Below are 25,532 nucleotides of genomic sequence, written 5' to 3'. Positions count from 1 at the left end.
GTGTTAAATCATTAGCCAACGATTCATCTGTCTACCTTGTTGGAGAGAATGATATTGTGTAATTGAAAAAAATAACAACATTTATATGCATAAATGGCTTAAGAGAGGGGGGAACAAAGAAAAAAGCCTGGCAGGAGATCACCCACAAAGCCCAGAATAGCTAATACCTTAAATTGAGGAGGAAAAAAGAAAATTCTAGCCAGAGGCAAACTCAATTTAACAGACTTGCAAAGAGTTTCCAGCAGAGAAGGTGCTAATTTTTTATAAAGACCTGTGTCACTATAAAATAAGAAATGATCTTAGCTTGTCAGCCCTGGCAGGGGCTCTCATCATCATCAAAATCAACAACATCAGCAAGATTAAGTATTGGTTAATTGCCTACTGTTTACCTGAAGCTATGAAAGTTTAAAAATAAAGAAATCCTAGCTTTAATGTGAGATAAGAGATAAAACAGAATATTTGGCCATAGTGAATGAAATAATAGTTTTATCTTACAGGCTGAATGAGGTAAAGGGATTTTGGGAAACACAACACTGATTTGTTTTGGCTCTGCGTCCCCACCCAAATCTCACCTTGGATTATAATAATCTCTACATGTCAAGGGTGGCGCTAGGTGGAGATAATTGAATCATGGAGGCTATTTCCTACATACTGTTCTCCTGATAGTAAATAAGTCTCACGAGATCTGATGGTTTTATAAATGGAAATTCCCCTGCACAGGCTCACTTGCCTGCTGCCATGTAAGATGGCTCCTCATTTGCCTTCCGCCATGATTGTGAGGCCTCTCCAGCCATGTGGAACTGTGAGTCAATTAAACCTCTTTCCTTCATAAATTACCCATTCTCACATATGTCTCTATGAGCAGCATGAGAACAGACTAATATAAATACTGTTAAATGGAATGATTTGTGGAACATTTAAAGGAAGAAGTAGAATTTGATCTGACTCTTGAAGGAAATTTAAAGTTTGGTGTGTATGTGTGTGTATGTGTGTGTGTACACATGCGTGTTGAAATATTTGTGGTGAATATTCAACAGGCACTTATCATTTTACGTCATATTTTAAGGCCACCATGATAAGTGACCTAACACTTTGAGAAAGCAGCACAATAAAACAAAATGGAGAACTTTAAAATCTGTTTAAAATAAGTTCAATGTCAACAGTAACCATAAATTCCACCACTTCAATGTAGATACTACCTAGAGTGGTTGAATATGTGCCCACATTTAAATAGTTACAATAATATCAAATATATCATTTTGTATTCAACTATTTTCAAAAATCTACTGCATTTGAATTTTTGGAGAACAGTAAAAAGGCATTTCAGAAAAGTAAAGAAAATGTGAGTAAATGTAGAGTTGAGAATGAACACCATATAAAATAACACTGCCATTATTTTATGTATTCATTCATTTAACAAATATATACATTAAATTACCACTCTATGCCAGATATTGTACGGCATTTGAGGAATGAATATATCAGGAAAACCTAGGCCCTAACGTTAAATAACAGTAGAACAAAAAGTACAAAAAAGTACAGATAAACAGCAAACTGTAATATAATATGATGGATGCTATAAAACAGAGGATTAAATGATTAATTAGTTCAGAAAAGGCTTCATAGAGGAGGTGACATTAAAGTGGGTTGTTGAATGATGAGTGTTTACTCAGATAAATGGGGGAAACAGCTAAAAAAGGGCAAATATGGCAGAGGAAACATGAAAGAAAGGCACTCTGCATTCTCAATTATCAGGTTGAAGTTTGGTCTTCATAAATATGCAGCAGCAGGCATAATGGCATAATAAAAGTAGTGTCTTAGGAAAATTATCTGCAGTACACAGGATTATTTGATGCATGTAAACAGGAGACAGGAAGTGGGATGTGGTGATGATGTATTAGAACAAGGTGTTGCTGAAGGACTGTTGGATCTGAGAGATATTTTGAATGAAAAAAATTCAACCAATGTTGATATTTTGATGCCTTGGTTCCCTTAGTAGATGAAAGGGAGGAAATACTCAGAGATAACTACATAGTTTTTAGACTTGATGAAACTTAAAAAAAAAAAAACAGGGGAGGAACTATTGACAGAAATGGAGAAGTAGAAAAAGGTTTGGAGGATATGCTAAAAAAATCCAGTTTTAGACATTTTGCAAGGAAAATTAAGGTAAATATCTAAAAAGATATGTGCTACAGGCAACTGAAAGTAAAAACCTGGGTCTAAGATAAGAGGTGAGTGCTAAAAATCTTTTGACAATAAATAGTAGTCTATATATAAATATAAGTGAAATCTCACAAAGAATTCACTCTCTTAAATGTTATTTATTACAATATTAGCATTTCATATATTGGTATTCAGTAGCATCTATGAAGTGAGTTATTAATAGTTCTTATCACAGCATTAGGTACCCCTGAGAAATTATATTTCTTGATGTCTTGTAACAGCTTCTGCCTGAACATGTCAAAGTCTGAGGGGTTAAAAGGGAATATGCCTGGTGTAGCTACAGTCACTGGTGATGGATGGAAGATAGGAAATAGGAGTAAGGATGTTGGCAGGTTCCCCTAGGAAGACTGACTAATTTTAAGGAAGAGCAATACAAGGCAGATACTTTGACTTTGTCACCAAAAAAAACAAGCAAACAAACAAAAAGCAGACCGAAAAATCATAGAATAATCTAAATCAAGATCAAAGAAAGTCAGACACATCAAACCAGAGAAAAGGAAGATAAGAGCCAAGACTGAGCCAATTCAAGTAGTTGTGAGGTATTCATAGGCATGGAGAAAGCAGAAGAAAAATTATCAAAGAGACATGGGTTACATCAGAGCAGCTACAAATACTCAATTTTCTAGAAGGATAGATCTGAACATAAATGGCTTTTATGGTATTCCTAGGATAAAAGGCAGACACATACAAGCCTCCAGACTGAATATCTGCCATTCACTAACTGTATGACCTTGAGCAAGTTACTCAAACTTTTTAGACCTCAGCATCCTCAGTTGCAAACGTATATGGTTGTGAAAATTAAATAAGATAATTAGTTCTACAAATATTTATTAAGCACCAGCTGTATCTCAGATGGTATGCCTGGTTCTGGGATCAGAAAGATACAAAGACTACTTGCAAAGGCTATAGAAGTGGACAGACGAAGGTGAAAACAAATGTTAAAACACAACTTGCTACATGTAAAAACGGAAGTAGGTTCAGGATGTAGTGTGACTACACAGAAAATGCTGTTAATTATTCTGCCTTAGGCAGGGTAGAGTTTGAATTGAATATTTAAGGCCAATGTGAGTTTTCTAGGAGGAATGACAGAAAAGGGCATTCTGGACAGAAAGGAATATGTGGGAAAAGTCACGGAGACCTGAGATAGTGTGGTTTGTTTGGGGGACTACAGAGTTCTGTGTGGCTAAAGGCAGAGAGTATAACATAGTAAATTACTAGTAATGAGAAAAGGAAGATAGGCAATAATGAAATCACCAAGATTTTTCCATGCCTAGTCAGAAAGCTAGTGTTAGGAAGTGACATCATCAGGGCTACATTTAGAGATATAACTCTGAATATCTCTGAATAGTGGGAAAGTGGACTAGAGCGATAAGCAACTGGAAACAGAAACAGGACAACATTGCATAATTGTGCACAAATAGCACACAATATGTGCTTTACCTTTGTGACCAAAACACATCGCACCAATTATTTCTTTAAAACTTAGCTCAATTTTATAACCAATGGTGATCAACCAATGTATTTACTTTGAAATCCAAAAGTATACATTAAATATAGATATAAATATAAATGTAGGCAGACTTATAATGTATGTAGATGCAAATATAGATATCCAAATACAGTTATTTCCTTTTTCAGTATTTTCATTTGTTTATGTAATATCCTATTCTAGATTGTAATGTTCACAATATCTGGATATAATTTCTTAGGTACAGATAAAGGAAGTTTTTTAATCCTTGGAATCAAACAGATAGAATGTCTGACTAAAATTGTAATGCTTGAACAATGCAATCTAATTCCACATATGCTTCCTGACTCCCTCTTCTATAGGAGGTCCTCCGTTAGAGGCAAAGGAGACATAATTGAGACACAATTCTACCTTTAAGCAACTCCCATTATGGTATGAAAGATAGATATACATACAGGCCATTAATGCCATGTGATGAGTGCAGTATTACTAATAGTATAAAATACTGTGGGAGTAGAAAGTAGAATGTTATGAGTTAAAATGCTTTCGGTGTCTAAGACTATGTTGATTCAAGTTTACTTGATCTACCATAAAGAGAACAAATAAGATATAATTTATGTTTTACTTCTCTGGAAATCTATACTACAACATGATAAAGACTTTTAAGAGTCCCCAGGTTAAACAGAATACCATATGAATTATTACTAAACTGAACTCCTTATTTATACAAGGCTAGAATGAAGGATAAACACATAATTAGCACTGCACAGTTGGCGTTTTTCCTTCTTGTTTTTCATTACCTACTCAAATCATGACAAAGGTTGAAGCAGAGAAATATGATCAAGAGTTGAAAAAAAGTAAATCTATTGGGGGAAAATATCCATCAGATTTTAATCTATGTGAAATAGTATCCCTGTAACTTTGCAATTATCATCTTTTGTAAGCATATAGCACAATGCCATATTTGTGAAAATTAGAAATTATGTAGACTTCAAATTTTCTATAACATTGAAAGAAATTTACTTTGTGAATTTTATACTGTCATCCAACTCTTTATAAAGTTCTCTAATGTCCAAAAGTATTTTAAGTTCTACCAGTTGAAAGTTAGCTAGATTTACTAGTGAAAAATTATACCATCATTTAGTTGACTAGTAAATAATTTATGCACAGCTAAATCATACTGATAGAGAAAGTAAAAGCTAGTGAAAATAAATGTTGCTTCCATATGCCAATGCACTTTAAAAATTAACATTTCAAAATATCATGTGTAAAATATACTTGTCCAAGATATTAATAATTATTTTCACTTGCAGCCTGTTAAAACAGTCCATTTATACTAAAGCCAATCTTGTGTAAACACACTTACACACAGAAGATATTTTTGAAAAATAATTTTAAAAATAATCACCACTAATGCCTACAATGAAACAAGCACTCTACTGAAAAGTTTGTTTGTTTGCATAACCTTTTATGGAAAGTGGTACATGATCACAAGACTCCAGGCATATCTCTTATTGATATAACATTATTCTGCGATTTTGCATAAGCATTACAAGTAACTGAAATAATGTGTTCCATATGTTATTTCTTTCAGCCATCAATTACATTTCATTCAATGCCAAGCTACAAAATCTCTAAGATGCCTTAATCAGTGCATAAACTTAAAAAGCAATTAAATTTTTATAAGAGTATCTCAGGTGATTTTGTGACTCTCATAATCCCAGATAACCCTCTGCACAGTTTTTATGAGCTGCTATACTCTCGGACATGATGAACACAGAGAAAGTAGGTTAAATTGTGGGTCTGTTCCATGACTAAACCCTTCAGCTGCCTCATGTTTTGTTTTTAACATCCAAGCTGAATGCGTCATGTCTCATTTTATCCAAGATGTGATGCAGCTAAGGGAAAACGCTAAGATAGAACACAAAATGAACTTAATTATATACAACGAAATTATTATTATTCTGCAGACTTACTGAAGAACCTTAAAAATATAGCAATATTGATACAGCAGAAGTTATCAATCAGTCACTCACATTTTCATTAATTATGATAATCCTGGGTCTTATGGAACAATTGTGAATGTGCTTCAAATAATGTCAATCACAGTAATAATTACGAACAGGTTGTCTAATTACATAGCTCATTCTGATTCTAGCCGCCCAAAAAATCACTGCAAATAATCTCCATATGCCATGTGCTTTCATATAACCCTTTAAAAATATGCATGTCATTTAGCTTTCATTTGTTTTTGAGGATTTCTTTTTTTGTTGCTTCAACTATGAATTGTGATTGTAAAGTATTCTTTTTAATAAATATTGTGTAAATTTAAGGTATACAACATAACATGGTATATAGATAGATAGTAAAATGGTTACTATAGTGAAGCAAATTAACATATCCATCATCTCACAGCTACCTTTTTTTTTTTTGGTTTTGTGGCAAAAGCAGCTAAAATCGACTCATTTAGCACAAATCACAGACACAGTACAATTTTATTATTTATAGTCCTCATACTGTATCTTAGACCTCTAGACTTGTTCATCCTACATAACTGTTAATTTGTATCCTCTTAACTACATCTTCCCATTTGTGAACCACCTCTCCACCTGTACCCACTGCTTTCTTCTCTATCTCTATATATTTAAGGGTTTTTTTTTTTTTTTACAGATTCCACGTATTAGTGCAATCATGCAATATTGTTCTTTCTGTGTCTAGCTTATTCACTTAGCATAATTTGTCCCAGACGTATCCATGGTATGACAAATGGCAAGATTTTGTGCTTTTGAACAAAATGTGTGTGTGTGTGTATTTATACACAAAATTTCCTCATCGACAGACACAAGTTGTTTCAATATCTTGGCTATTGTGAGTAATGCTTCAGTGAATACTGAAGTACAGATATCTTTACAAGACGGTGATTTCATTTCCTTTGGGTATGTATGCAGAAGAGGGATTGCTGGGTCATGTGGTAGTTCTATTTTTAATCACTTAAGAAACTTCCACACTATTTTCTATAATAACTGTATATTCCTACCAAGTGTACAAGACTTTCCTTTTCTCCACAACTTTTCCAACATTGGTTATCCTTTAACTTTTTGATAATAGTCATCCTAGCAGGTATGAAGTGTATCTCATGATTTTGATTTGCATTTCTCTGATGGCTTAAAATGTTGAGCATCTTTTCATATATCTGCTGGCTATTTTTATGTCTCTTTTGGAGACATGTCTATTCTGGTCTTTTGCTCATTTTTCAATTATTTTTTCTACTATTAAGTTGTATATGTTCTTTATATCTTTTGGACATCAATACCTTATCAGATATATGGCTGGCAAACTTTTTTTTCCCAATCCATAGGCTGCCATTTTATTTTGTTGTTTCCTTTGCTGTACAGAAGCATTTTAGTTTGATGTAGTCCCATTTATTTGTTTTATTTTGTGGCCTGAGCTTTTGGTGTATCACACCAGGATATCATTGTTAACAACAATGTCCAAGAGTTTTTCCCCTATGTTCTCATCTAAAAGTGTTATAGTTCCAGGTCTTACATTTAGGTCTTATCCATTTTGAGTTGATTTCTATGGATGGTATAAGACAGGAGCCTCATTTTATTCTTTGACATACGGAAATCTAGCTTTCTCAGCACCATGTATTAAAGACACAATTTTCTCATCATGTCTTCTTAGTGGCATTGTCAAAAATTACCAGAGCATATATATTTGGATTTATTTCTGGACTCTGTATTCTTTTCCACTGGTCTACGTGTCTAGTTTAATGCCAGTACCACCCTCTTCTGATCATTATATCCTCGTAACATATTTTAAATCAGGAAGTGTGACGTCTCCAGCGTTGTTCTTTTTGCTGAAGATTGCCTGGGCTATTCAAGGTTTTTTATGTTTCCATATAAATTTTAGAATTGTTTTCTTCTATTTCTGTGCATAACGCCCTTGGGATTTTGAGAGGAATCATGTTGAATCTGTACATTGCTTTTGGTAATATAGACATTTTAACATACTAATTCTTCACATCCATGAGCATGTGATTTATTTCTATTTATTTGTGTCTTTTTATTTCTGAGTTATCTGTTCAAACTTCTTCACTTTAATTTTTTTATTTTTTGATTTGAGTCTTCTTTTTTTCTTAATTAGGCTAGCCAAAAGCTTGATGATTTTTTTTTTTCAAAAAAAAATCTTAGTCTTATTGATTTTTTCTATGGTTTTTCCATTCTGTATTTGATTTATTTCTGTTCTGATTTCTATTATTTATTTTCTCCTGCTAATTTAAGATTTTGTATGGTCTTCTTTTTCTAATTCCTTGAAGTGCAATGTTAGACGATTTATTTTGGAGCTTGATTCTTTTTCAATGTAGGCATTTATTACTATAAAATCCTCCCTTAGAACTGCTTTTGCTGCCTCTCATAGATTTTTGTATGTTTTGTTTTCATTGTCATTTGTCTCAGTATATTTTTTAATTTCCTTCGATTTCTTCTTTGACCCATTGGTTGTTCAGAAGCATGTTGTTTAATTTCCACATATTTGTGAATTTTTCACAATTCTCTTTGTTATTGATTTCTAGTTTCAGACCACTGTGGTCTGAAATGATGCTACCTATGATTTCAATCATCTTAAGTTTTCTAAGACTTGTTTTGTGGCCTTACATATGGTCTATTCCTAACAATGTTCCACGTGTCCTAGAGAAGAATGTGTATTCAGCTGCTATTGGATAAAAAGTTCCATATATGTCTACTAGGTTCATTTGGTCAAAAATGCAACTCAAGTACAATAGTTCCCTTATTGATTTTATGTCCGATTGATGTTTCCATTGTTGAAAGTGGGTATTGAAGTCCCCATTATTGTATTGCTATTTATTTCCCCCTTCATGTCCATTAATATATGCTTTACATATTTAGGTGCTCCAGTGTTGGGTGCATACACATTTACAATATTTATATTCTCTTGATGATTTAACCTCTTTCTCATTAAGTAATAACCATCTTTGCCTCTTTGATTGTGATTTGAAGTCTATTTTATCAGATATAAGTATAGCCAGCCCTGCTTTCTTTTGGTTACAATTTACATGGAGTCCTTCCACCCTTTCACTGTCAGCCTGTGTGTCTCCTTAAAGCTTAAGTGAGTCTCTTGTAAGCTGCAGCTAGTTGGATCTTGTTTTCTTATACACTCAGTCGCTCTATGTCTTTTGATTAAATAATTTAAGCCATTTACAGTCAAGGTTATTATTGATAGGTTACTATTGCCATTCATTCTTTGTTTTCTGGTTGTTTTATAACTCCTTTGCTTCTTTCTTCCTTTCTTATTATCTACTTTTGTGATTTGATAATATTCTGTAATTCTGAGCTTTGATTCCTTTCCAATTATTGCTTGTGTATCTGCTGAATTTTTTTGTTTTGTGGTTGTCATGAGGCTTAAATAAAACATCTTATAATCAATTGTTTTAAGCTGATAACAACTTAACTTCTGTTGCATACAAAAACTCTGAACTTTTACCATCTCCCTCTACAGTTTAGGTTTTTAATGTCACAATTTACATCTTTTTATATTGTGTGTTCCTGGACAACTTTTTGTAGCTTTAGTTGTTTTTGACTTTTAACCTTCATACTAAAGATATTTTGGATTTATACATCACCATCACTATGTTGAAATATTCTGGATCTGACTATACATTTACCTCTACCAGTAGTTATATACTTTCATACATATTCATGATAGTAATTAGCATTCTTTAATTTCCATTTGAAGAACTTCTTTAAGTATTTCTTGTAAGTATAGTGGTAATATATTCATTTAGGTTTTGCTTGTCTGAGGAATACTTTATTTCTCCTTAGTTTCTAAAGGACAAAATTGCTGGGTATAGTATTCTTGTCTAAAAGGGTTTTCATTTTCTTTCAGTATTTTGAAAATCTCATCCCATTCTCTCCTGGCCTGTAAGATATCTGCTGAGAAATACACTGATAGTCTAATGGAGGTCTCCTTACATGTGACTATGCTTTTCTCTTGCTGCTTTTAAAATATTCTCTTTGTCTGTCACTACTGATAGTATGATCAAAAAGTTCCATGGAGAATACATCTTTGAGTTGTTTCTGTTTGGGGACTGTTTGGGGACTACTGACAACATCACTTCCAAGACTTAGGAATTCTCAGCAATTATTTCATTAAATAAGCCTTCTCTTTTTGTTTTCCTCTGAAAATTGCATAATATGAATATTTCTTTACTTAATGGTGTCCTACAAATCTCACTATCTACACAGTTTTTAATATTGTAAAAAAAAAAAGTTCTGACAACCGTTTCAAAAGACCTATCTTCAAGATTCTTCCTTCTTTTTGTTCTAGTCTGCAGCTGAAGCTCTTCAGTGTATTTTTTATTTATAGCTGAATTCTACAGCTCCATAAATTTGGTTTCCTTTTTAATGATATCTATCGCTTCTTGTTTAACTCCTCACTCAGATAATGAATTGCTTTCCTGATTTCATTGTCTATTTGTATTCGTTTTGTATGTTGTTGAGTTTCCCTAAGATTATTATGTTAAATTCCTTTTTAGGCAATTTGTAAATTTCCGTTTCTTTGCAGGTTAGTTACTGGAGAATTATTATGTCCTTTGATAGAGTCAGGTTTCCTTGCTTTTTCATGTTTCTTGTGTCCCTGCATGTATGTTTGCATACTTAGTGGTGCAGTCACTTATTCTAAGCTAAGAGTGGCTTTTGGAGGCTAATACTTTTACCTGCAGAGGGACATATGGGTGTCAGTTGGGCAGGGTGAAGTTGCTCTGGTTCCATGTGGGCGCAGTGGTGTAGTCTCTGTCTAGATTCTTCAGTTGCTATCGACATTAGCAATAATAGTGTTACCTCAGTGGTCTTGGCTGCAGGAATTTGTGGAAGTGATGGTGGCTGCATAGGTTATTAGTGCAAGGCCTTTAGGGATCCTTCTCTTCTTATCTTCCCTACAGTAGGAGTCTTATCTGAGGGGATCTCTCTTGGTGTCATGTCTGACATGGCCCACAGGCACGTGGCACTTGGAGTCAAAACACAAGTGATCAGAGAAACTGTGAAGACAGGTTTCTGGGATCGGGGTCTTGTAAAAGTAACTATTACAGCACCTGGGACTTGAGGTGCAGCTTCACTTTCCAAGGTATGAGTAGATGCAGTCCTCCCACTAAGCTAAGAACTGTTGCTCTGAGGTACATCTCAGCAACCTGGACCCAGGGAACTGGGGTGTGGCTGTAGTTTTGATCCTAAGGGTCAAGGCACAGTATTGACATGTCTCTGGGGGAGAATAGGTTCTCCAGAGGCTAAGGCCTCCTGGAGCAGGATACAGCAGCAATGCAGGACCTGGAACCAACAAAACACAGTAGGGCATGAGGTACCAACAGTGGTGACTGTAGACCCTGAGATGATGGAACTAAGTTGTATGGGTTCTGTGACACCAGGTGCAGCAGCAGCAAGTACCCAGGAATAGCAAGACGCCAATACGGCTTGGGAGCTGAAGGGTGGGAAGCAGTGCAGCAATGACCACTCCCCATAGAGGTGGGACATCTTAGAATCTCAAGCAGGGAACCTTTTCAGCCTGGAGGTCAAGATAGTACAGCTCAGCCAAAGCTCTGATTCTCCAGGATACAAGATGTTACGTCTTCTCAGCCCCATAAAATGTGGCTACATGGGTCAACAGAGCCTCTGCATCCCTTTGTATGGGGCAGGACTCAGAGTTAGCTGTGACATTGGGGGTGAAACTGCTCTGGCATTCCTGAGACTCGGCTCCCCAGGGACAGGATGCTGCCTCACCTGTAGAATGGGGAGGGGTCAACTGCTCTGGTGTGGCAGAGGCCCCTGATGTCCCTAGGGGCAGGGCACTCAGCTGTGGTGCCAGAGGCGTGACTGCTCTGGTGTGCAGGAGGCCTGAGGTCCCCAGGGGCTGGAGTGCTACTTCAGCTCAGCTCTAAGAGGTGGGTGCACCAGCCACTGGAATGCAGAGGCTGGAGCAGTTCCAAAGTAGCTTGCCCTTAGGAGGTAAGGAATAGCAGCAGATCAGCTCAGGAATGGCATGCTACCAGGTGGGCATATTGCAGGGGCAGCAAAGTCTCAGAGATGGAAGGGTACAATGACTACTCACCCCTGGAGCAGGACACACTCTAATAGTGGCTCTAATTCAAGGTGGCACAGCACAGTAGCAACTTGAGCCATGGGGATGGGGAATAGCCACACTCCTTCTCTGGGTGTTGCTCAGTGTGTGGACTCTGGAAAGCTTCTTCAGCTGGGCTCAGAGCCTACGAAGAATGAAGGAGTCTCTAGTAGCAAAAACCACAGCATCCATGGTGGTGATCGAGGCTACCTGGGTCCTCTTGCTTACCTTTTCTCTGCAGGAAGAAGTCCCTCCTGGTTCTGAGTTGATCCCAATTCAGGGAGTGGGGTGATGGAGGCAATGAATTTCCTTCCCTTCCCTATGAGGCCATCCTGAGTTTCCGTGCTCTACAAGATTTCTGCTGTTTCTTTGCTGTTCTTTGGAGCTCTCTTTTAGTTATTTTGGTCAAAATGTAGTTATTTCTTTGTTGTCTGGGGACTTTTCTTGTGAGGGAAAAGAGCACTAAAAACTTCTTGTTGGCCATCTTGCTGACAGCCAACCTTTAGGATTTGTTGCCACCTTTTCCTGTTTTCTCAAAACATTTATCCAATATAGTTTCATATATATTCTAATTTCAATGTCTTCTTTTGTTCAATGAACGCATTCCTAATAGCAACATAGAAACTCTTATAATCTTTCATAAGTGATCTTGATATTTGCTAACATTCATTTCATAATTTTCTGTTAATTTTTGGCCAGGCTTGTATTGCCTAACATCTCATATATGCTAAACTTTTAGATAAATGCTGAGAAATGATGGTGAAATACAGTCCCTAACCTGATAAAGCATATATCATTAATGGGGAATACTTGCTTTCTCTTCTTTGCTAGTTAACATGAACATTCCCATTCTTCTAGAAAATGTCACTTCAGGATCCTGTCCATAGATTTTAAGTTTCCAAGAGATAATACTTCCTTCACCTTTTCAAGAATTTTATACCTACTTTGATGGTAAGAATATTTTCCTGCATGCTAAATTTTTTAACAATCTGATAGGACATTTCAACAAAATCAAATTGGCTAATCTTTTTGCATACTTATCCATTCATTTTGCACATTAGTCACAAGGAGTCTCCAATATTTTGCAGACACTTAAGAGAATTAAGGCATTTTAACATTTGACAAAATGTAATTCAGAGCATTTTTAAATGTATACTAATTTTCTTAAACAGATTATATTCTGTTTAAATTTCTAATAGAAACTTTCTCATACCATTCAGGTTTGGAAGAATTCCAAGGATGAGGTAATCGACTCCCAGAAGTTATTAACATGGTGATGAATTTATGTTATTTTAATTTATAAAATAAATAGCCATACAACTGATCTTAATTCTGTAACAAAATTATTAATTTTTATTGATTGATCAATAGATTTTACAAAATAAACCATTTTTGTACTTTACTTTCAATGTGATATGAATTGTCAATCTATCAAATAACCTAGTCTGATAAAACCTTAACATTTGTCAGATAATAAGAAGTCTTTATATTTCCAATGAAACTAAAAAGCATCTTTTTTGAAATTTGAAAATTTTGATAACCCAGAGCAAACAACTCCAGAACATATAGAGTACGAAGAGCCCAGAAAGTTAATCAATTAAGAACCTATCATATAAAACTGAATTTAAAGTAAATTATTATAATATTTATAAACTGATTGTATAATTAGTAGAGAAAAGCTTTGCTCTTCAGAATGTAAAATTTGAACTTGCAATCCCTTTATAAAGTATAAAAATGTTAAAATATGATTACCCTGCAGGTAATATTATTACACTTAAGTACCTAATAATAACAAAAATATTGGTTAAAAATGATAGTAAGAATATAAATTTCTTTAGTTCTTAAAACTAGTCTGTGGTATAAACAACATGGGGATTTCATACATATTTTGAAGATGGATAAACAAGATCACACAGCTATTAAGTAGCAGACAGCCAAAAATTTAATTCATGGGATAGGTAGAAAAAAGGAATTGAACTTCATTCTAGCTAACTGTAAAGTAGCATTCATTATTCTAACTCTAATAAAGATAATCTAACTAAACTGGAAAAATAGGTCTGTGAGGCTTAGAAGTCATTGATGTTCCATACTTATTTGAGTGTCTCCCATCCCTAACTGAGAAACCAGCCAAAAAAAAAAGGGGGGGGGCATACAGTAAGTGTTTATTAAATGAAAGAAGAAAGAGAACAAGTCAATGCAGATTAATCCTTGGAAATATTTGGTCAGTGACGAGCCCAAATATGCCAGCAAAATACTTAGCAATAAATAGAAAATACTATCTTGTTGCAGGAAGCCAAATTATTTTTAGGCCTGGTAAGTTATATGTCCTGTCATCTCTCTAAAGAAGCCAACAATTTCAAGAAAAGTTCCCTGTTTTAAAACTAGGGCAACAAATTTGTGTATAGTTTTTTAGTTTTTCATTCGTCATCACCAATAGCGTATCATGATTCAAGTGCTTCAAATTGGACCAGTCATGCGAATAGTTAGGAACAGAATGTAATTAATGACAAATTTTCCTCTGAAGGGGCAATCGATCTAAACTTGTCTTTAATCAGGAAACTTATAAAATAAACAATATTTAGATGAAAATATTCCACCATACTACCTACCACCACTGCCACTACAATCAAAAGAACAGAAATCTGCTTTTTAAGTAACCTATCTTGCAAGCAAAGCTGTGATATTTAGGGAAAGAAGCAAGACTTAAAACCATAACTTACTTGAGCAGAAAGATACTCAAAAATCTAATGAAATGGCCATTGTAACTAGGTTAATCTGAGCAAACATTACAAAATATGTTTAAGCCATGTAATATAAAAATAATAATAGGTAGCTAAATATTCTGATTATTCTATGATTTTGCTAATCCTCTGAAATTTACCATGCCCAATTTTATTTTTCAAATATATCTATGAATTAGAACAACCTGATTGAGGTGATGGCTCTGTATTTTTGAGCTGCTCTGTAAAAAAGCTACTTCTGACAGAAGTATATCGGTCAGCTAAGAGCCAAAAAAAAAAATTTCCTAAATTTACCCACATCTACTAACCGAAGCCACCAAGCAAAAGATAAATATAAAGTACACAAGAAACTGATAGATACCAATTCCATATTATCATGAGATTTATTCCATAGAAATTAGCACAAGTGGCTCATTTTAGGTGCTTGAAAATTCTCTGATGGAAATAAATTGAATGAATGAAATATATGAATGAATAGAATGAGAAAAAATGTAGCAGCAATACATCAAACTAATTTATATAAAATTATTGACCTAGTATATCACTAACAGCACTTAAGAAGGGCCTCACTGAAGTATAAATAAAATCTGGAGACGAAAAACTAAAATGATTAAGGGAATTAATTGGACACAGGTGTTTTTGAAGTGGGTGCTAAGGGGAGAAAAGCATTCCCATGTATCTTCATCTTTAATGATGCATATGACACAAACTGACAAAAATAAGACTGTAATCAGTGGAATTTAATTTCATCAATCCTAGGAAAAAGTACAAAGCTAAAGACATAACAATTTTCAAAGGGAGCTCACTCAAGTTTGTGAATGGTATATCCACAGAAGTTATTCAGCTCAGTGTCAATACATGTTCTAGCAAAAATATTTTTTGAATTAATGGTTGAGAAGAGCTGCCTGAATGGCAGAACTGAACAGTGATCTAGCCAATATAATACTCTTCAGACTCAAAAAAAAAAAAAAGACAATAGAGAAATCTGACATTCCCCAGATACTGGCAGGTCTTACGCTATTTCACAGTGAATTAACATGTGTAAAGTGTTTAGAGGTACAAAGTCAATGCTACATGAGTCTTTATTATTAAAACGGATAAAGGAGTAACTGAGGCAAAATCTTCATCAACCTCAAATTATCCTTTTTTTTAACTTTCTCTTCACAGGAGGCTCTTTTCTATTTTTCTGATTTTTTTTTATTCTATCACTTGAACTCACTGCTTTCATTTCTGGCATCCTTGTCTAGTAATATCTTGAACAGTATTAAAGTAACCTTGATAAAAAGAAAAAAGAAAAGTCCCATAAAGTGTTATGGACTGAGACAATCACTCCTTGCTTAGAAATGAGTTGTGTTCTAATGTCTTTTAAAACATATAGCTGTCTGGTTAAGGATGATTAATAATTAGAAAATTAATGAATTTTTCTTTGGTTGCCCTCTGAGTCCCCAGCTTTTAGTTTTGGCTATGTTCATGCTAGAGGCTTTGCAAGGCAAATTCATTTTACCTGGGGAAATGCTGAATAATAGCAGATGTTGAACATTCATATATTAAAAGAGAATAACGTTTTTACCAGGAGTGGTGAGAAGGAGAGATAAACTAGTGGTATAATATGCTATGGCCACTATTATATATTTGAGAATAATAATATCTAGGAAGACATTTTGTCATTTTGGTATAATTTTTGGCATTATCAATTTTTTGGTTTATCAAGTGGTGCCTGACAGTTTTTTAGCAAGCTGGAATATTCTGCTTACAAACTGCTCTTACTTCAAAAGAGAATGAATAGGTTCATTTTCCCTGCAGTATTTCTAGATATGAGAAAGGATGGCCTTGCATTATTGTTATATTCCAGGTTTAGTAAGTGTTTTCTTCTTAGAAAGTGTCTAACGCTGTAAAGTTACTGGTTGGTTTTGAAACTCCTACAAAAATGTGAAAGGACCTTGACCCTACGCAAATCCTAACACAGTGCTCAGAAGAAATACTTTATTCCATAGGGAATGCTCATTCATCTTAAATCTCTAGGTTTAAAGTATACAAAACCTGAAACCATCTTTCTGAGCAAAATGACTTTGCTTTAACAATCATCCTTTAAAAAACGTATAATTTTTTCAATTTTCAGCTTTATTTTAAATTTTAAAAATTCATATAGGAAAGGATGTGAGGTAATGTGACTAACAAACCTTCCAGATACTTACCTGAGTAGATAGAAATATATGTTAATATACAGTGAATATACATGAATACTAATGAATTATGCTTGTTTTATCTTCCTTTTCTAAAGATATCTTACTTAGTAAAACCTGGTCTTCCATTTGAAGCAATGAAAGAAACAGATTTTCATTTCCTGAAACTTAACACATCTTTATAACATTGAGGCTCTTCAAAAGCTTCTATTTCCCAAGCAACTGTGAATCCAAAGTATTGATTTTTATATAAGAACTATAAGTGCAAAGAAAATGAAAACATGTATATATTATATATTCTTCAGTTGTAGTATTACACTCAAAAATGTATCTGTGCTACACAATTTCTACATCAGTTAATATACTTCAACAATTAACAAAGATTGTCCAGCCTTATTCATCTTTCTAACAGATGTTCTTAACATGGGTACAAATGCTACAATAAGACATATTCTAAAATGAGAATTAGTCCTAAAATGAGAAAAAAAATGTAAATATAGGCTATTATTGCATTAGCCTCAGTGAAAGCTAGTTTAACCTGTTAGTGTAACAGGTACAGCTCTTATTTTAACTGTTTTTTTTTTTTTGCTAAAAAATATTAATATCTACTCGGTCTCCACTGGTTAGATTCCAGTGTCAGGCCTGCTTAACTCTGACATTCTTTTTTGAATTATCTGAATACATACACCCTTAGAGTTCTAGTTTAATTCTCAATGCATGAGGCATATGCACATTAGGATTCCTCAAGCATGTACTCAGTGTACAACTACAGCACAGGAGATATTTTGCTTTAATGGCATTAGCTGCTGCTCTCATTGCTGCTCTTATATCCTCCTTGTAGTTTCTTTGTCTTTGCTATAGGCCCATTATCCACCAATGCCAAAATCTGCTCTAACTGCAAATGCCAGGAGAAAAGCAAACCTTTCTCCCGTAACAGGGAGCTGCAGGTCCCCGGTTCCTCTTAAACGGAAAACCATGTTTCTATTCTTTAAAAAGACGTTTATATTTTCAGTAAGGAAAAAAGTTTGCTTGCTGAGCAAATCGGCTATATTTCAGTTAGTCAATGATTTTCTCAACTTCTGTTGAGTAAAAATAAAATAGCCTTCAAAGGCAGGAGGAAACAGAAAGGAAAACGCAGTCAGAGAAGAGGTCCATTTCAAAGACTGGGATTCCATGAGACCCAAACAGCCATGCTTTCCACTTTCCTTATGGTCTCTCAATGTAAATGTCACTTTTAAGCAACTGAACAGGATAAAAAAGACCAAAAGCCCTTGGGTCCAGCCCTAAGAAGCCTTTAAATTTCTCACATTCACTGGGTATGAGTCATTTGAGAATAAAATATCAATAAATTAAAACATTTGGATCACCTTCTAGTTTATTACTTCAGAGGAGTTATTTTGCAGACTGAACTTCAGTTGCATTAATAATTATCTTTATGCCCAGGTATGTGTCCTTACAAAAATTAAGAGAAAATTTCCAGTCTGCTGACTTTATCAAAGTATAACTTATAATGTTTTTGGTGCGTGAAGCTCTTTACCTTCCCAGTTTCTTTAATGAAAGAATATACACTCATGTTTAATGATTCTCATTATAGAAGCACTTTCTTGTAATGCTACATTCAGGAACCTGAAGGAGTCACCTAGAATATAAACCACACAAAGTATAATGAAACCTATGCAATATGCACAGGGGATATGACTTGACCTGCATCAGCACCAGATCTTTAAAATAAGGAGTTCTCCATTGCAGTATTTTAATAAGCAACTTTTTTGCTGTATTAAAATTTTAACATAACCTTTTTTCAAATTAAAATGATCAAGAGTTGTTGAAGAACAGTTACTGTGCTGTGTCAGTCCTTCTTTTTATCTGTTTTGAGGAAACAATAAGATTTAATATGATTGCCGTCAATGGCATACTGTAACTTCATCCATCCAATAATGTTGTCATTAACAGCCAACTTTGATAAAATAACATCAAGCAAAAATACTATTCATGCCATGAATCCTCTCTGAAATGTGTCTTCAGCCCTAAGCTGAGGAGGTCGTTTCTAATGATCTTGACACTTCTCTTTGATGAATGAAACATTATCTAAGGCTTATGTTCCTATAGAATAGTCCACATTGCCAGTATAGATAAGAATTTATTTAGTGAGACTGAATCTAGATACCAAGTTTATTTTGTATGTATAAATAATTGGTATAAGCCTAAGAAGCCAAAATGGATTACTAGGGTTGGAAATGTTAGCGTATCTATATGTAAAATCAATGTACTTTTCTAATAGAGCATTCATTTTCCCAGGCCCATGATGCCTACTTACATTTGTATAGTGGTTCATACATTTCAAAGACCTCATAAGTTATTTTGTCTTCAAAAAAATTTTGTGGACTTACTTAGTCAGTATAATTCTCCCATTTTTCAAATGATAAGGATGAGTTAGAAAGGGGAAATGCCTTCCTTGGAATCTGAGCTTCTTATTTCCAATCTATCCCCCTGACTTGTATCATACTTCCTGTAAAACCCCATATCTATAAAATGGTAAACTTGATTAGTTTGCTAGAGGACAAAATTATCACAAAATACTTATTGTGATAATTTTATTATATGTAGTATTCCTTAATTCTATATCAGAAACTGGCTCTGAAAACACACATACATACAACCTAAGATTTTACTAACAGTTAAGTGAAGTATATTGGCCTAAGTCAGAACAAGAGCCTCCTTAACAATACTATGTAATTCTGGGCTTCTTTATTGCTAGTCCATGGAAGGTAGATTGCCATAGTATCTCTCCAGCAGATAAAATTGTTTTTCAGTGTTTGAGCCTTGATGCCTAAAAAAGCACTGTTTTTGAGATTAATGGCAAAAGAGGTCAACTTCCTGAATTTCTTTACTCTTGACATGAGCCTGACTTCTGGTTTTTCTATTACAGGCTCAGGTGTAGTGAACCTTAAGCCATGCACTTACAGGCAAGCTTTTATGCATATCACAATAGTATGAGTTACTGCTGACACAGCCATCACTCTTGTTCTTTTGAGTATTTCTTTCACTCTTTTGCTGATGCCGTTATGAAAATTCATGCTGGCACAGCCTTCAAGGCACTTAATATCTTCTCTTATTTATGTGGCTATCTTATTCTTAAAACTTTGTTTGCGAAGAAGGTATTTATATATATGGAGGGGCAATTTGTTTATAGAGTTTCTACTTGTAGGTTTTCTAGATTTATATTGAGCTATCTCACGAGCTAAAAAGCAAAAGCAATCAAATAGCAGAAAGTTTTTAAATCTATATAACCTAAACACAAAAACATATCATGACCTGTAATCCCAGCACTTTGGCAGGCTGTCGCAGGTGGATCACCTAAGGTCAGGAGTTCAAGAGCAGCCTGGCCAATAAGGTGAAACCCCGTCTCTGCAAAAAATACAAAAATTAGCACGGCGTGGTGGCTCACGCCTGTAATCCCAGCTACTTGGGAGGCTGAGGCATGAGAATCACTTGAACCTGGGAGGCAGAGATTGCAGTGAGCCAAGATCATGCCACTGCACTCCAGCCTGGGCCACAAAGTGAGACTCTGTCTCAAAAGAAAAAAAAAAAAAAACCATAATAATAAGACTTGTTTCTTCTCACTATTAACTGTGTAATTAAATGTGATGGAGTTTATTATTTCACTTTTTACTTTAATAGGACGAGTTTTCTGTGACACCGTAATTGTTCCGTCATTAGTTTTCATTTCTTAATTATTAAATATGGATTTAGAAGTAATCAAATCTTATATCTGACTCACCTCAAGGTTTTTATACTCCTAATGCATGGTCTGTGTTTAATTAAGGACAAAGTCTCAGTTGTCTTATTTACACTCTGTTCATTTTCAATACCTCTAAAAAATATTTTCCAGAATTCCTGCATTTACAATGTGACTGATAAAATGATGAAGAAATATGAAAAGTCATTCAAAGACAAAATCTGTAATGAGAATACTGAAACTGAAGATATACTACCATGCTAAAACAATCAAAAGCTGTCAGTTTTCACCCCATGTATAATTCTGTTGACTACTTTTAAATCTAAGATGTGTTTTTCATAATGGTGAATAGAAAGAATTTTATCACAAGTATCTGAATGAGCTAAAAAAAGCAATACCTATGCATAACATGTCACTTGTAATAAGGACATCTTTTAATATTGAAACATAATGAAATTATAAATCAGGAATAATCCACAGTATAATAAAAATTAAATGAGAAATTTAAACAAAGTTGGTAGAAAGTCATCAAAAACCAAAAGATACTTTTGGAAACGTTTCAGTTACCATAAACATTTATGTTTTAAAATTACATGTTTATTAAAGAATACTTTCATTAATATAACGTTGTATTGCTGATTTTTCTTCAATGTCATTTAAAGGCATTATTAATTTGAATGCCAAAATAAAACACTTCAATTAAGATATTAAAATTATGTTATACATATATAAATGCCTAGGCATATAAATCAAATAAACTTATCTTGTAGATTTGTGCAAATGAGTCATGTTGCCTTCATAAAATATCAGTAAAATTGCATGAAAATAATTAAAACATATTGATATGGTATTACTATCTTCACATTTTTGTTAATTTCATTTTTTTCTCAGTAGGAGTCATTTAAATTTATGTTGGAGAAGTTATATGATGACTTACAGATGCTTTCATATTTTACCTTGGTTTATGTGTTCTTCAAATTATACTTGGAACAATAACAGACAAGTAGATAACTGCCTATTACTACTTCACAACATCAAAAGAGAGCAGTATAAAATATTTTTGGAAGCAATCTATCCACTGACAGACGAATGGATAAAGAAAATATGGTGTATACATGCAAGAGAATAATATTCTGCCTTTAAAAAAGAAAGAAATTCTGCCATTTGTAACAACATGAGTGAACTTGGGACATCATGCCAAGTGAGATAAAATAGACAAATACTACATAATTCCACTTGTATAAGGAATCTAAAATAGTCAAATTCACGGAAGCAGAGAATAAAATGGTGGTTGCCAGAGGCTTGGGGGAGGAGGAAACAAGGATGTATTAGACAAAGTGTACAAAGCTTCAGTCATGCAAGATGAGTAAGTCCTAGAGATCTACTGTAGAGCATAATGTGTATATTCAATAATTCTGTATCACACACCTGAAAACTTCCTGAAGGGAAGATCTTATGTTGTGTTCTTATCACCAAATAACAATAAGTAAAGAAGATAGGAAGAAAATTTTAGAGGTGATGAATATGTTTATGGCACAGACTGTGGTGACCATTTGTTTTATGAATGTACACTTATCTCCAAACTTATCAAGTTGCATACATTAAATATGTACAGCATTTTGTACGTCAATCTTGCCTCAATAAAGTGGTTTAAAAGAATATATACATATATGTATGTGTATATATATGTACGTATATATGTGTGTGTGTGTGTGTGTATATATATATAATCGCCTATGCTATGTCACAAATAAAAGTTGAGCTTTTGGAAGTTGATAAGTATTGGTACATTGTAATTTTTACTTAATTTAATAGTACCACTTAAAATAAATTTAAATTTGAATTTCAGAACAACATATATATACCCTGGGTTCTATTTAATAATTACACTGTCACATATTGATCAGTGAAAGCTTATACAAAATGAAAAACTGATATAAAAAGACATATAGCAAAACTACACCCTCCTTCTACTTTTTCTTCTAGGATGCCCTATAACAGCACAGCTTAAGGCACAAAAACCTTTCTTCAAGTTCTGACATTCCAAAAGTATAGGTATAATATGAATAACTTCATAAATAAATGACCTCTTATTAAGTCATTTAATCCTAAAATACATATATCTACAACAATAATACATCATATCTTTTAGATATTTTTTGTGTTTTATCTCATGAATGAGATGTCAAGTCCTCATTTTTCTATGTTTGATATATTCTGTATATTTAAAATATTATTAATTACTCTTGACTTCTTTATTTTAAAGGACAATTTGCCCTTACTATAAAATACTACAATTGAAAATATTTCTATTTAGGTAAATTGTGGCATTTTGAAGCTAATGAATAGCAAATCAGATTATATAGTTCCTAATAAGTAAAAGATGACTCTTTAAGAATACTAACATTTAAATTTTGGTTACATTTTATTGATACATTTTCATGCATCAGTTGGTATTTTTAGCCATTCCTAAGGATGGTATAAGCCTAATGTAACACTAGATCAGCCTTTTACTAAAAGTTTCAAATAATTCAAGTGCACTTACCATGTTCCAGCCAGGATAGAGGTAGTCTGTACCAACAAATTCAAAGTAGTGAGCAAACCCTTCCTTCAGCCACACGTCTTCCCACCACACAGGTGTCACAAGGTCACCAAACCACTGCAGTAACAAAATTAATGGTCATCAAATAAAATAAAATCTGTCCCCAAACTATTTTATCTAAAATTACATGTATTAAACTATGATTATTATAACTGGAATTCATTCCCCAATTGATTTTGTGATCTTAAAATGTGTTGTGGCAAAACTGTATTGATTTATTTGAGTACTTGGGTGACACTAGTTTTTTTATATATGCTTTCAGAGAAGAACAAAAAAGAATAATCAATGAACACAAAAGAATATTTGACTTGGAGAAGAAAGGGCTCAGGAGAGAAAAACTGATGAGAGATGTCTTCAAATATTTGAAGACCTATTATGTAGAAGAGGAAAGGCTTGTTTCTTGTGACCCTACAAGGGACAAACCAGGACTAATGAATGGAAATTAGCACGGGTAAATGTCTGCTGAAAACAAAGAAAACCCTTTAACAGACTGAGATGGCCAAAGATGGGAAAACACTGCCTTGAAAGGTAGTGAGCAGTTCATCACAGGAGGTATGTAAGCATCACCCTCTAGTGGCAGAGGCTATTCAGAGAAGATATTTGCTGATTGATAAAACTAAGGGTTTTTGAGGTCCCTCACACTTGACTCTCCATGATTCTATTATAATAAGGATTTAGACCAAAAAAAATTCTCTAAGATGCCTTCATGAAAAATAATGTAATTTTAACAGGTGTTTTGATTAGATCATGATGTATTATTCTGAAACTTGCTTAGTTCAGGAAAACGTTAAAGGAATTCTTTTCTCATTAAAAAGCAAAAAATACATTATATGCCAGGAGCTAGCCTAAAGATGGGATTCAGTGAAGAAAAGTTAGATAATGTTCCTCCTCATGCAGCTGACATTTTATTGTAGAGGTAGGGGGGAGGAGGGGAGGTAGACGATAAAAAAAAAAAAATAAGCAAATGAACAACGCAATTTCAGATCCTAACAAAGTGCTACAGGAATGAGGGAGGAACTGCTTTACGTTGTAAAAGCAAAAACATTCTCTCTAAGCAAGTGACATTTGAGCTCAGACTTCGATGATAAGGGAGAGCCAGCCCTGAGAAAGGCTTGGGAAGCAGAATTCCAGGGAGATGTAATTAACCCTTAATGTGAAGACTCTAAGAAACAGAAGAAAGACCTGTGCGGCTGGAACATAGTGGACCAGGAGGAGGAAAGCGTGAAAGAGTCCAGAAAGGCAGGCAAGTACCACATCATGTATGGCTTTAGGAGCCACATTAACAAGCTTGGCTGACAGTTTCAATAGTAACAGTAAAGTATCTGTTCTTCAAGAGGATCTCTCATTGAAATACAAATAAAAACAGCTCTCAATATGTTGAGGACCACAAAGTAAATGTTTAACCTTTAATAATTTTTTAAATAAAAAATGCATGTTTCTCCTTTAACTTGAAATCCTAACTTCAGAATTGTGACAACAAATAGGTGGACAGGAAAGGTAACATAGAAATTAATTGGTTAATGACAATGGAAATTATTTTAAGTGTTTCTCCTAGCTTCTGGTTCATTACTCTAGTTAAGTGGCCTACAAATACTAAGCTATAAAACAAGAAAGTAACTTAGAATATGAAACAAATGAAAACCAGTTCTCTGAAAAATTATACATTATCAGTGCGCTTTCACTTCAACAGAACTATATATCTAACTTGTCATTTATAGGAGCATTCAAAAACGAAACTGCTGTTGTCTCAAATAATTACATGATATCTGGTCAAAACCATCCTCTTTAGTACAGACTAGGAGCCTCAGTTATCTCTGCAAAGGATCCCCTTAAGCCTGAGATGAGGAACACACCTCAGAGATCTGGTCAACAAGGCAGATACAAACATCTTACAGGTTCAGTGCAAAAAACTGACATTTAGGGGCCGGGCAGGGTGGCTCACGCCTGTAATCCCAGCACTTCGGGAGGTCAAGGTGGGTGGATCACCTGAGGTCAGGAAGTTCGAGACCAGCCTAGCCAAGATGGTGAAACCCCGTCTCTACTAAAAATATAAAAAATTAGCTGGGCATGGTAGTGGGTACCTGTAGTCCCAGCTACTTGGGAAGCTGAGGCAGTAGAATCACTTCAACCTGGGAGGCGAAGACTGTAGTGAGCCAAGATTGCACCACTGCACTCCAGCCTGGGTGACAGAGTGAGACTCAGTCTCAAAAAAAAAAAAAAAAAAAAAAAAAAAGCTGACATTTACATAAACGGTCGTCTGACCCGGATCACTTCATCATTAAGTCTGTATTCATTTATCAGCATTTAACTGTTTACCTTCTTTCACTGACAGCATTTTTCACATCACTCGTTCCTTAGTTTTTTCAGCTTTTAAAAAGGTGTGGGGTTTATAATTTATTGAAATCACACCGTATCACAATGAGATTTCTGGTGTTATAAGTTTAAAGCT

General features: G+C 34.3%; 1 protein-coding gene across 1 annotated transcript in view; it reads right to left on the bottom strand.

Annotated features, from left to right (window-relative positions):
• TRHDE (thyrotropin releasing hormone degrading enzyme) overlaps positions 1-25,532 on the bottom strand; it is a 400,153-nt gene that overhangs the window by 171,753 nt on the left and 202,868 nt on the right. Inside the window, exon 5 of the mRNA XM_055240001.2 lies at positions 23,027-23,140. Coding sequence (XP_055095976.1) covers positions 23,027-23,140 — 114 coding nt within the window. The remainder of the gene's footprint in view (positions 1-23,026; positions 23,141-25,532) is intronic.

Source organism: Symphalangus syndactylus, chromosome 13, assembly GCF_028878055.3.
Source record: "Symphalangus syndactylus isolate Jambi chromosome 13, NHGRI_mSymSyn1-v2.1_pri, whole genome shotgun sequence".
Taxonomy (NCBI): Eukaryota; Metazoa; Chordata; class Mammalia; order Primates; family Hylobatidae; genus Symphalangus; species Symphalangus syndactylus.
The sequence above is the reverse complement of the archived record's forward strand: the minus strand, read 5'-3'. Positions and strand labels throughout refer to the sequence as shown.